Source organism: Electrophorus electricus, chromosome 1 (assembly GCF_013358815.1).
Source record: "Electrophorus electricus isolate fEleEle1 chromosome 1, fEleEle1.pri, whole genome shotgun sequence".
Lineage (NCBI taxonomy): Eukaryota > Metazoa > Chordata > Actinopteri > Gymnotiformes > Gymnotidae > Electrophorus > Electrophorus electricus.
This window is the reverse complement of record NC_049535.1, coordinates 17675094-17687085: the sequence shown is the minus strand read 5'-3', so window position 1 is coordinate 17687085 and position 11992 is coordinate 17675094. Positions and strand designations below refer to the sequence as shown.

The 11992-nt window shown below is 42.8% G+C and overlaps 2 protein-coding genes across 4 annotated transcripts; both read left to right on the top strand.

Moving 5' to 3' along the window:
- The first annotated feature begins 395 nt into the window (after positions 1-395).
- mif4gda (MIF4G domain containing a) lies at positions 396-3713 on the top strand. The gene is made up of 5 exons (XM_027021968.2): positions 396-905; positions 1071-1180; positions 1461-1616; positions 1776-1868; positions 2831-3713. Exons 1-5 carry the CDS (start codon positions 827-829, stop codon positions 3056-3058), a joined length of 666 nt encoding a protein of 221 aa, XP_026877769.1. The 5' UTR covers positions 396-826; the 3' UTR covers positions 3059-3713.
- A 23-nt stretch (positions 3714-3736) lies between these two features.
- On the top strand, positions 3737-11634 carry gga3a (golgi associated, gamma adaptin ear containing, ARF binding protein 3a). 3 transcript variants are annotated; one of them, XM_027021943.2, is made up of 17 exons: positions 3737-3802; positions 4364-4448; positions 4555-4630; positions 4724-4822; positions 4948-5071; positions 5167-5270; positions 5674-5754; positions 5959-6096; positions 6379-6463; positions 6646-6756; positions 6866-7144; positions 7257-7339; positions 7596-7813; positions 8235-8488; positions 8847-9016; positions 9841-9951; positions 11022-11634. In XM_027021943.2, exons 1-17 carry the CDS (start codon positions 3763-3765, stop codon positions 11130-11132), a joined length of 2169 nt encoding a protein of 722 aa, XP_026877744.2. In that variant the 5' UTR covers positions 3737-3762; the 3' UTR covers positions 11133-11634. The 3 variants fall into 3 exon arrangements, with proteins under 3 accessions (XP_026877744.2, XP_026877745.2, XP_026877746.2); XM_027021944.2 differs by having other exon boundaries at positions 8847-9020; positions 11022-11108; XM_027021945.2 differs by lacking the exons at positions 3737-3802; positions 4364-4448; positions 4555-4630 and having other exon boundaries at positions 4793-4822; positions 5015-5071.
- The last annotated feature ends 358 nt before the right edge of the window (positions 11635-11992 follow it).

Here is an 11992-nt window from a genome sequence, read left to right as displayed (position 1 = left end):
AGGGTGTGCCGTTTTTATAATATGTAATAGCATGCACTCAGATGGTGGTAGTGTAATAAACATGACTTTTCTGTATGCCTGCCATGCAAGCAAGCCTTATATAAATGCAGGTAGGTTTCTGGCTGGTGCGACATAGACTGACCTCTCAGCTATTGGTGGTCTATAGCCACGACCTGGAAAAAGACCATGAAATTTGCAAGAGCATTAGTGATGACTTGCATTTTAATAATAATAAAAATCCCATATCGCATCGCACTGAATATTAAAAAAAGAAATTCCTATCATAATCCGTTTGTTGCTTCCCCCTACTGGCAGTTAAAGACCTGTGGAGAAAGCAGCAGAAAATAGAAATAGAAATGGAAATGAACTAGAACTATCGCGCATGTGCACACCCATCCAACAGTGGCAACGTTAACCTATCTTATGAGCTAACGGTAGCTAACTATTCCGAGTGAGTTACTAGCTACATTATTTAGCTGTATGGTTGATTACACCTTTATGATATTAATGTACATGAGCACAGTGAACGTTTTTGTTATGGAACGCATAGGGTGCTGTGAGATGCTTTTATTTTAGCCCGTCCGCATTTACGGCCGGTTAGAAAACTAGGTTTGTGGGTTCATATTTACCCCAGAGAAGCTACCGTTAGCATTAGCATTATCTAGGAGAGGGTCTGAAGTACACAAATACTTTAGCTGAGTGCTGCTAACACTAGGCTGTGTTAAGTTTTTTTTTTTTAATGTAAGCCATAACTATTTTATCTGCGGTTGTTCGCGCCCCAAAGTTTGGGGTTCTAACTTGAATTGCGTCGCCTCTAGTAGCCAGCATGGAGAATATTTTGGAAGATTATAAAATCCAGGATTTCGACACAGAAACTCAGAATATTCTCAAAGCAGCACTGAGCGGTAAGTCTGATTTAGCTAGCTAGCTACGTCTGTGAAAAATATTGTGCTAGTGGCTGCCAAATATTTATTTAACTAACTTATACAACACTGATTCTTTGTGACAAAAACCCAGCTGATATTTTAACTAGCACACTGTGCTTTAAATGTGCTTTCTGCCCCTCACAGACCCTTCCACAGTGGACCTGGGGAAGCTTTCTGAAGCCATTGTGAATGAGTCGCTGAAAGATAGATCCTTGTGTAGAGATGCGGGTCACATCTGTTATGTCTTGGTACAGGTATGGCTTCTTCTGGCCCTTAGTTGTTCTGCATTCATGTGTGCCTTCAGCCTTCTGATCAGCCAGTAGTGACCAATTCTCCTCTGACTGTGTTCCTGTTAGTTAAGCCCAGGTGGTTGTCCACTGAAATGACCACAAAGTTTTGACAGCACACATTGCTAAATTCGTTTTCTCAGACGAAAAGTTTGCCCTCAACTTTAGCAAAGGTCCTTTCATTAAAGAAGTGTTATTTTCTTTAAATGATGTCCCTGGTGTGTGTTCCTAAATATCTGTGTCACAGACGGAGGCAAAGAAAGGCAACACAAGTGTGTTCCGGAGAAACCTGCTCACTCGACTTCAGCAGGAATTCATGGAGAGGGAACAGACACGTGCACGGTCCATTTCGGAGTGGGTCTGCGTTGTCATGTTCATCTGTAACATATTTGATTACCTTAAAGTAAGTCCTCTTCCACGGATTCCAAACTGGGTACCTTACCTGTGCACACACTACCTGGGTACCTAATTTTAGGCATGTGCAAGTTCAAAGCTAAATAGGTGGTGTTGTGTTTTGCATACATAGTAAGTTTTGGTGGTTTGAATTGTGTGTTTTGTGCAGGTTAACAATGCCCCCATTAGCGCACTGGTGGATCCAGTGTATGATTGCTTATTCCGACTGGCTCGGCCAGACGCTCTGATGAATGAAGATGAGGTGAGGCACTGGGAACGTGCTGTGTTCACTATGCTTGTCCCCCTCTCTCTGTACCCCACTCATGTCTCTTAACTCCTCCCTCACCTTGGACTTGCACCCCGCTGACCGCTGAAAGGGTTGACAGTAAGCCAGTGAGCTGGAGCAGGTGTGCTACAGCAGGGGAAAGCTCCTGGACTGGGGTGGAAAACCACTGCTCTGCTCCAAACCTGCTTCTCTCTCTACCCACCCCACCGTTGTCTACTTCTACACATGTTTCTGTACTCCTGTTTGCCTCTTTCCATATCTGTGTAACACAGACAGAGGAGATGTGTTCGTGTGAGTGAGCTGCATTCACTATTCCTGTCACCTAAGTTCACCTGTAAGTGTTCTTAATAACAGACACCTGCATGGTTCTAGTAATGTATTGGCTACTGTTAGTCAGAACAATTATTCAAGCCCATATTTTGGCCTCACCTTGACAAAGTAATATAAATTCACCACCTACTTTATTGATGTAGATGTACAGTTACAGAGTACAGCTCATCAGTTTCTATTTGTTAGCCATCGTCCAGCTCTTCATTAGCTACTATGGATGTACTCTCGGCCAAGGATTGACCCTCACTGCTGTGCCACTACTGTGTCAGTGAAGAGGCTGTAAGAATGGCCTACAGCCACCCCTGGTATGGTGGTCTACAGCTGATCAGCGATAAACAGTCTAGAAGGTGGCTGACACATTGTATATGGCAAATGACTGACTATGGTGTATAACTTTTTTTTAAATGCACCTACAAGATACATAAGCTAGTCTGTAAAAAGGGAACATTATATCTCCCAGTGGTTCTTAAGACTGTAAAGACACCTTTATGAGAACCCAAATTTAAGACTCTGAAATAGAACGCAAGTTAAACCTGTGTGTGTGTGTGTGCATGCATGCGCGTGTGTGTGTGTGTGTGTGTGTGTGTGTGTGTGCATGCATTTGCCAGGTGGACTGTCTGGCATTGCAGCTGCACCGTGTGGGTGAGCAGCTGGAGAAGCTGAACTTGCAGCGCATGGACGAGCTCTTCTGCCTGCTGCGTGACGGCTTCCTTCTGCAGGACGGCCTGAGCTCCATGAGTCGCCTTCTGCTTCTCGAGGTGCTGGAGTTCCGGGCCAGCGGCTGGGCCCTGAGTGCCTCTGCCCAGCGATACTACTACAGCGAGGTCGTGGACTGAGCCAGGCAGAGCGTCGCTCCGCTCCCGGTCGACCGATGCCCCACCTGCCAGCGTCCGGGGTCAGGCATCTCTCTCTGAGGCTGATGTGGACTGGTTGGACAGTGTGTGAAAAGTTTGGGTGTGAGGCCCAAGCACTTAAATAATATGGATACACGAGAGCCAGTTGCCCATGTGTGTCTGATCATCTGAGTTTGGAGGCAGAAATGTCATTCTGTTATATTCTCAGAGGACTGAGTTGCGTGAGACAGTGAGTAGAGCCTTAAAGACCAATTATATCTGGTTGTGGGAAACCAATTGATGCATTATATATTTTTTTTGTTTATTTATTATTTTTTCTGGTTATTTTATCTTCTTTTTTTATTTGACTGAACAGCAGTTTATTTTTGCTGTTGACTGGTTGGTTGTTTTATAATAATTTGAGGTTAATGTTTTCTCAATTTTAAGGAATCTTATTTTAATCTTTGTTTTAAATATTTTCGAGAATATACTCCAATTATATTCTGATCCTCACCAGCGTTGTGAAATGTCTTTTTAAATTGACTTTTGGACGTGTGGGTTAGATTTTTGTACAAAACCCTCTTGGTGTCTGGAGAATCACTTTCAAAATGTTTTGTACCCGTGATATTTGTAAAAATAAACGGATATTTAGTATTCAGTTTTGTTGGGTTATTTTGTAAAGTCTTCCCCTTTTCCGAGTGTCAAACATGGCGGATACGGAAGGCGAGTCATTAGAATCGTGGCTAAGTGAGTAACTGCAGATTTAGAAGCGTCACTTTTTGATAAATGTTTAACTATATTATACTCGCATAAGCATACATCTTTATTCCTGGAAAGGCTTAAGCACCGTGTCTGATAAGAGTCTGAGTGTCTTAAAGTCTTGTTACAGAGCAGTAGTGAAGTAGCGGACGCTAGTGTCAAGCTAACCTCCCCTAGCTGCCTTGTCCGGAGTACTGAGGCCTGGGAGCCGTTGCTCAGACTCCCTTCTTGTAAATAACTCTTAGTGATATTAAAAACTTCAAAGTCCTGCTGTTTTAATTTTGTAGCCAAATACTTCATCAACTTCAGCAAGATAGCAGGCTAGCTACGTTGGCTGCGATTCTTGCTAGCTAGCTGACTAACCGTACCATAAACACGTCCACTAAACCCACAAAACTTTTATTTTGCTCCTTTTTTTTATTCCACAACGCCCGCTGTTCGCCAAACTCGACATTAAAGTTATTAAAATATCGCGTAATATTTATTCATTGTTACAACGAGAATGACTATGATGGTAAGTAGCTGCTCTGATGTTTGGTTTCCGCCTAGACAAAGCCACAAACCCCTCCAACAGGCAGGAAGACTGGGAATATATCCTCGGGTTCTGTGATCAAGTCAACCAAGAGCTTGAAGGGTGCGGATCGAGTTTTCTGTAGTTTTATCAAGTGTATTCCTGTATATTTTGTTACTATACGAAGCTATAGAGTTTTAATTCTCATGTTGGAAAATTGTCTTTTCAGTCCACAGATATCAGTGAGGTTATTAGCACATAAAATCCAGTCACCACAAGAATGGGAGTCCTTACAAGCCCTGACGGTGACCTACTGTTTTGTTTTAATATGTAGATATTTATATGGGTAGTTTTATACTGATTAACATTTGTTTAACTCTGATTATCTGATACTGCAGGTCTTAGAAGCCTGCATGAAAAACTGTGGAAGAAGGTTTCATAATGAAGTTGGAAAATTTAGGTTTTTAAATGAATTGATCAAAGTCGTATCACCCAAGGTGAGCCTAGATGCTTATCTCCTTCTGTAGGCCATGTGATTCATTCATGAGGTAATGCTGCGTTACTCAACTGTGTGTGTTCGTGTGTTCGTTCGTTCATTCTTTTGTTCATTTGTCCTTTGCAGTACTTAGGAGACAGAGTATCAGAGAGTGTGAAAACAAAAGTAATAGAGATGCTTTTCATTTGGTCAGTTGCCCTACCTGATGAAGCAAAGATTACAGAGGCTTATCAGATGCTAAAGAGGCAAGGTATTTCATCACTACATAATCATAACATTTACTTAATTTTCATTTTACTGTAATTGCCATCACCTATATAAACTGTAATCTCTGAATTCCACTAGGTGTTGTGACGACAGACCCAGAGGTTTCTGCTGACAAAACTCTCATTGCCTGCCCACCGGAGAGGCCTCACAATCCCATCTTTGACAATGAAGAGAAGAGTAGAGTAAGGCTCAGATGTAAAGTTCCACCAGGATTAACAAGTTTCAGGAAAACATCCATTAGACGTGCTGCTTTTGCTTCCGTTCAGTGCTTGCTCTGTTCTGACACACCTCGGCTGTCTCATAAAGACCTTGATAATTAGCTGATGGGTCATATTAACTATGTTAAAATGGAAAAACCTTAAAGTCTTTAGTGTCCTGATCCTACAAGACAAGAATGGTATGACTCCATTTAAAGAAGTAGCTTAAAGAGCAAGTCTATTGTTCAGTCATTACCAGACATATAATGAATCTTTCATGAAGATTTTGGTTTCATGAAGATTATTTTTAACTGCTTGGTTTGGAATTCTGGGTGAAATGATTACTTTTTAAAATTATTTCTTTCTTTATTTTTTGTTTAATGTGTAGCGTCTTGCAGAACTGCTGAAAAGCAAGAAGCCAGAGGATCTACAAGAGGCCAACCGCCTCATCAAAAACATGGTGAAAGAGGTGAGGCCAGACATGCTGGATGAGATTTTGGATACGATAATGCACACAACCTGAAGACCAGAGGACTTTTCAAGCCTGTTCAAGTGCATCTTATAATTGCACCTGCATACATAGCATGGAGTAACAATCTAAATAAAACATTGTCATGATTAAAGTCCAAGATATTTAAGTGTACCTGGTTTAGTGCATGTGTGTCTTTTTCAGGATGAAGTGAGGGCACAGAAAGAGTCCCAGCGCACCAGTACTTTACTGGAGGTGAACACCAGTGTGAAACTCTTAAATGAAATGCTCACCCACTTTAACAGAGAGCAGGCCACCCTGGCAGACAGAGAGCTCCTGAAGGTGTGTAACTGGATTAAACGGGGTTTCCCTTAGCTCGTATTGGGGGGGGGGGGGTGTCTGTGAGCCTTTTAGTTCTTGTAAGTAAAAATGTGATAAAACTGGGAAAGACCATAAATCAAGAGTGCAATGGGATTTAGAAGCACATTGTCTAAAAATGATGAGGGGGAAAAAAAAGAACGTTGCTTATTCACCTTTTGAGTTTTACTCTAAATATGAGTGTGTTTGTAGACATATGTGAATATTTATCCATTTATTTATTTCTGTTCTTTTTGGGGGGCGCAGGATCTGCACGATGACTGCGATAAGCTGAGAACAGCAGTGTTCAAGATGGCCACTGAGACGGAGGACGACGACGACGGTAGCTTAGGTAGAAATCTCTGAGCTACACCTGCCACAGTTTTACAACTGCCACTGTTCACATGGAGCTACGCTGTGAACAGCAACGTGCTAATTTATTGATCGCCTTTAAATAATGCCTTCTGCAGCGCTTTGCAAAATAACGCCTCTCAGGATGGGAGCGTCAAGTCGTTCCATCCTTCATGTCCCCAGGTGAAATTCTGCAGGCAAGTGACGACCTCTCACACGTTATTAGCACCTATAAGGCCGTAGTGGAAGGGCAGGATGTCCGTGCGGACACTTCTGGACGTTTGCCGTCAAAATGTAAACACTATGCAGCACTCCTCCTCTCCTCCTGGTCCATTTTCATCAGTGCCTCCTTTTCCTTTTAATTAAATTATTTCCATTTAATTCTTTGTTTGTTTGTGTTCAGGCACCAATAATGCGAATTCGTCAGAGATTTTGATAGATTTGACTGGGCTGAGCGTTCACAGTCCGCCGGATCCACCTTCGCCGGCCCCTCAAACCACACAGTCCATTCCTGCTGACCTCTTCCTGCCTGAGCCTGTCCTGGAAGCACCTCCTCTCTGCGCCTGGTTCTCCTCTGGACAGCCCGACTTGCGGAGCAGTGGGAAGGGCAACCCTAACCATCCAGTCGTGGACAGGACGCCGAACTGCATGTCTCTCATGGATGAAGAACTCCTTTGCCTAGGTAAAGTTAGATTTAGCAGTGAAATGTTTCTGTGAAGATGCTAACTCGTGAAATGACGGTATTACAAGGATGATGTCTACGAAACAGAGTTTTCATTGTTCATATGTTGTAGGTCTCTGTGATCCAGTCACGTCTTCAGTCAATCAGATGCAACGGAGAGAAGACAAACTGAGCAACCAGTGGACATCTTTACAGGTACGTCTGTCATGTCGTTAATACAATATTTACAGCAGTGTTTCCCACATCAGTCTTGCACTATACCTCTGTTCCCCAGTTTAATATTTTCCCTGCTCCAAAACAGGTTACACTAATGTTAGTGTGTTCAGTTTTTCAGTGTTCTATTAAAACAGGACCCAATTCACCAGCTTTCCCTTAATTACTTTCACTTAAAGACCTGGCATATAAAGTGAATTCTTAGTTTTTTTTTTCCTTCTTCCCCCTTTGCCATCAGAGCCCCAATCCAGTAATGGATCCTGTGGGTAGTGCACCTCCACTAGACCTCCTCCAGTCTGCTGACCCAGCTACCACCGGACCTACCTCACCGTTGGACTCCAGTTGCGCTCCGGCATCTTTCGAGGCAGCTGCGGCTCTGCCCCGTCCTAGCCATGCCTCGTCTGTCTCCAGCTCACTCCAAGACATGGCTCTGCTGGACCTGGGGAAGCCTGGCGGGTGGGCTGTAGTTTAGAAGCTGTCGTGAACATGGGGATAAGTGACAATGTGGCTTTCTCTTCTTCAGCCATTAGTCTGTTAAAAACAAAGGGTTAAACAACAGTTATAACCCTGTGATTGGATTGTGGCCTGTTAATCAGAACCTGTGTATGGGAGCATTGCACAATGGACTGTTCATGTATATAGCTGTTTTAAGAGGCTGGGTAACAGTGTGTCCTATAACTACCTTACTGCACGCTTTACTGTACTGTCATATCTGCTGATGTTTTAAATTAGCATTAGCATTAATTGTGAGTATTAAAAGCTTTTTTTCCCACCAACTCCCATGTAAGTTCAATGTAACAGTAACACTGGTGAGATTTGATTTCTGGATCTTTTGTAGTGTCCAAAGCTAAATCCTGTTATTTCTGCTTGATTACAGTGGTCTGTCAAGTCTGAGTGGGAGTGTACTGTGTATGGGTGGAGATAGCACCACCCTGTCCTCTTTACCCATTGGGGTGGCTGGCGCTCCTCCTGCACTGCCCTACAATAAGCTGCCGGACTCCACCGTTTGCCCAGACAGCCCTCTGCTCCAGCTCCTATCATCCCCTCTGCTTGCCAGGCAAGGAACTGCAAGCCCGCCGCCTGAACCCTCCCTGGCCAACGTCTTCGTCCCATTGGATGCCATTAGACCCAGTGAGTCCAAAGACAACAGGGTGACATAGCTTTGATTAGATTTGATTAGATGCGTGTACACAGAATCTCATAAAAAGGGGAAAACATAAATATGTCGCAACTGAAATTGGATTTGGATTATAAGAAAATCTGACAGTGCATATTAATGAATGTAGAATAATTTAAGAAAACCTTATAGTCTTTAGATAATAATACAACTAATTAGTATTGTTTTGAAAATGCTTATATTGCAATAGGGTACCTTGGAAATCTACAGATATTACATATGGCAGGTGTTTAAACATATTTTACTCTGTAATAAAACAACCATTATATTGGCACGTCTATGTGATTTAAATGACAAAGTGAATGTTCCCAGGTAGAGAGAGCCCTGTGACAGCCTACGATAAGGATGGCGTGTGCGTCATCCTCCACTTTGCCTCTGACTGTCCCCCTGGGCGACCTGATGTTCTGGTCATGGTGGTGTCCATGCTGAACACAGCACCTCTACTGGTGAAGAACGTGACACTACATGCAGCTGTGCCAAAAGTAGGTAAGGGCAGGAAGGGGGGTTTGCCAAGTCGTAGGATCATAACCCGTCACTCATCAATATTTATTGGACTGTTTACTATGAGCCTGTTGGTGACTGGTATACTACCTTATAGACCAGCCAGTGTTATGATGAAAACATTTCTGTGATGTGACATTTCTTTTGTCTTTTGTCTCTGCTTTGGTGCGCTTTAAAGTATCTGAGCTGAACTTCATGTGTGTGGTTGATGTACTCACCCAAGTAGGCTAGCACTGCTACCTGTAAGTGGGACACTGCATAGGTGTATTTGATTCGAAAGGTGATGGCAAACTGCCCTGTTAATCATACTGCACTTGACAACAGCCAGTTGTAATAATTTTTTTACCCTTATATCCAGTATATCATGATTTCTTTGAGGCTTAAACCAAAAAAAAAAATCACACTAATGCACCTTGGCCTCACTCTTCTTATATCACACTTAAATATGCCAACTCTGACTTGTCTGTTGGACTTGGCACTCTTTTGCGAGCGTGTTCAGCCATCCTGTGACATTACAGCAGCTTGTAAAGATGCAGTAGCTCCCTGCGATGTCTCAAAGGAAGTACGTTAGCCCTCTCCCTCCATCACTGGGCGTGACGGGCGGGGGGCGTTTACAGGATAGGAATTGGTAAATGATTACTTATGGAAAGTTGGATTAAAAAAAGGGGCATTAGCTTGCTGATTGTGAGAACTTTGTGTGTCATTTTTGCTTTAGTAACACGAGTGAGTAACACAAGTATTCCTGCTAACACTGATGCTGTGTTCAGTCACGTGTTCTTCATCTCTGTGGGTCTGTGATTGACAGTCTATGAGAGTGAAGCTGCAGCCACCCTCAGGCACAGAGATGGCACCCTTCAACCCCATACTGCCCCCTAGTGCCATTACACAAGTCATGCTGCTGGCCAACCCATTGAAGGTAAGCACAAAGTCCCAGGTGGGGAATTTTTCCAAAGTCCTGCATGTTACTGTTCTCAGTTGCTTTTGCTTACACCAAGAGGTTCAGTGAAGTTGGCCATGAATGCATTTCAAAGTACTTGAATATTTGTTAGTGTGAAACTCCAGACATTAAATCCAGTGCTTTTGGAGAATCTTCCTGACTGTGCCTGTAAAAAATAGAAAAATTGGAGCAATTTTTAGTTTGAAGTGCAAACTATTCAACATTCAGTCCTCCATTGATTTCTTGTTTGTGCATGCCTCCCCCCCATTTCTTATGTTTAGTCATTAAAGTGCTACAAAAATATTTTATTTAGATATATGTTCCCACACAGTATAATATAATATATTGGGAGGCAACAGGCTGAAGTGTTCTGAAACGAATACACATTTCTTCTACCTCATTGCTTTCACATTTTCCACATTCGTGGTTTTCCAGTAAAAAGATGTCCATGATTTTTACACCCTCTTATAGCTTATATATGGTAGCGCCAATAAACCTTCCTACCCTCATCTAGAGTTTCGATGATGTTCGAGACTTTGCATACCATTAGTTACGTGTCAGTAGTCACTTTGGTACAAGCTTCAATACTCTGTAGGTGACGAATCAGAGTGATTTGCAATCGCTATGATACCTCAGCATGAAATGTCCCATCCCCGCCTCGAGGACTACGGCACTTGTGTTTAATGAATACCTATGTTCTTATCTATCAGTGATTACAAACGAGATATTGAACTCTGGTGCTGTTGGAGTAGATATTGAACTCTGGTGCAGATGAGCCATTTGCAGATTAATGTCAGCTTGTGTGTGGTTGCAGATGCACAAAGCGCTTAAGACCAAAGTGCTAAAACTAGGCAGAGAACGTTTGTGGCAGCTGCTGGTCCAGACTGAGGATAATCTAGAACATCGGGGGGGGGGGGAAGATGTTCTATTTCTATTTCTAAGGGGAGAGAAGGTGTAAATGTGACCAGTTAAGATTCTTGTTGTCAGTATTAACTATATAATTTTGGATATTATACAGATGGGATAACAAACATGTATTTTGTTCTTAGGAGAAGGCGCGGATGAGGTACAAACTGATGTTTGTCCTCGGAGATCACCAATGCACTGAGACAGGTGAAGTGGATACGTTTCCCCCAGTGGATAGGTGGGGCCGGCTGTAGCTCCTTCTGACACACAGATCCCAAGGCTAGCTGCAAGAGATCCACTCTACTGCAGAGTCCAGATACATCCTAATCCAGATAATCCAGGCCTTCAGAAGAATCTGAGTATAGAGCCAGGCATGTTGGATTAGGGTTAGATTTCAAATGGGCAAGGCATTTGATCTGCAGGGGCAGGTCTTGGCTATGTTACGCGGAGCTGTCTTTAAGCTAATGCACCCAATGGCTGTCTGTAGAGGGGAGTGCTGCAGCCTAGTGTGTACTACAGGAAGTTTGCATCTGAAAGAGCCCTAAACCAAACTACAGTCAGATACATGGGGAAACCATAGCAATAACTTAAAAAAAGGTTAATTTGTCAAGTCAAGTTTATTTACATAGCACTTTTTATAACAGTTGAAGGAGCTTTGCAAATGTCTAAGCCCCCAGAGTCAAAGCCCCCAGTGAGCAAGCCAAGGGTGACAGTGGTGATGAAAAACCCCCTAGAGTATGAGGAAGAAACCTTGGGAGGAACCAAGACTCAAGGGGGGGGGGGGGGGGGGGTGAGACCTGTTTGTGTGATGGGATATTTGCTTCTGGAATTCATAAAATCATAAAACCAAGAAATTCAGGATTTATTTCAGTCCAGTGGCAAAACCATCAGATTGAATCACTTGAAAAAGCAATTTGTGAGTGTCATAGTGAAACCTCTGTCATGAACAAATGTGTCAATGTCTCATCTATGTAGATCATTAAGTTCTGTTAGCATTGATTAGTTAATATGAACATCTGTGATTTATGAATCCCGTTTCTCCTCAGATGTGGAAACTAATGAAGCAGTGTTGAGGATGAACTTGCTGCTTTTTTGCTCAAAATAATTCTGTTTA

Coding starts and splice junctions, on each gene's coding strand:
- mif4gda (XM_027021968.2), top strand. CDS start 827: ATGGAGAATATTTTGGAAGATTATAAAATCCAGGATTTCGACACAGAA. Junction 906..1,070: donor TCTCAAAGCAGCACTGAGCG/GTAAGTCTGATT, acceptor TGCCCCTCACAG/ACCCTTCCACAGTGGACCTG. Junction 1,869..2,830: donor CTCTGATGAATGAAGATGAG/GTGAGGCACTGG, acceptor TGCATTTGCCAG/GTGGACTGTCTGGCATTGCA.
- gga3a (XM_027021943.2), top strand. CDS start 3,763: ATGGCGGATACGGAAGGCGAGTCATTAGAATCGTGGCTAA. Junction 4,823..4,947: donor TCAAAGTCGTATCACCCAAG/GTGAGCCTAGAT, acceptor TGTCCTTTGCAG/TACTTAGGAGACAGAGTATC. Junction 7,340..7,595: donor ACCAGTGGACATCTTTACAG/GTACGTCTGTCA, acceptor CTTTGCCATCAG/AGCCCCAATCCAGTAATGGA.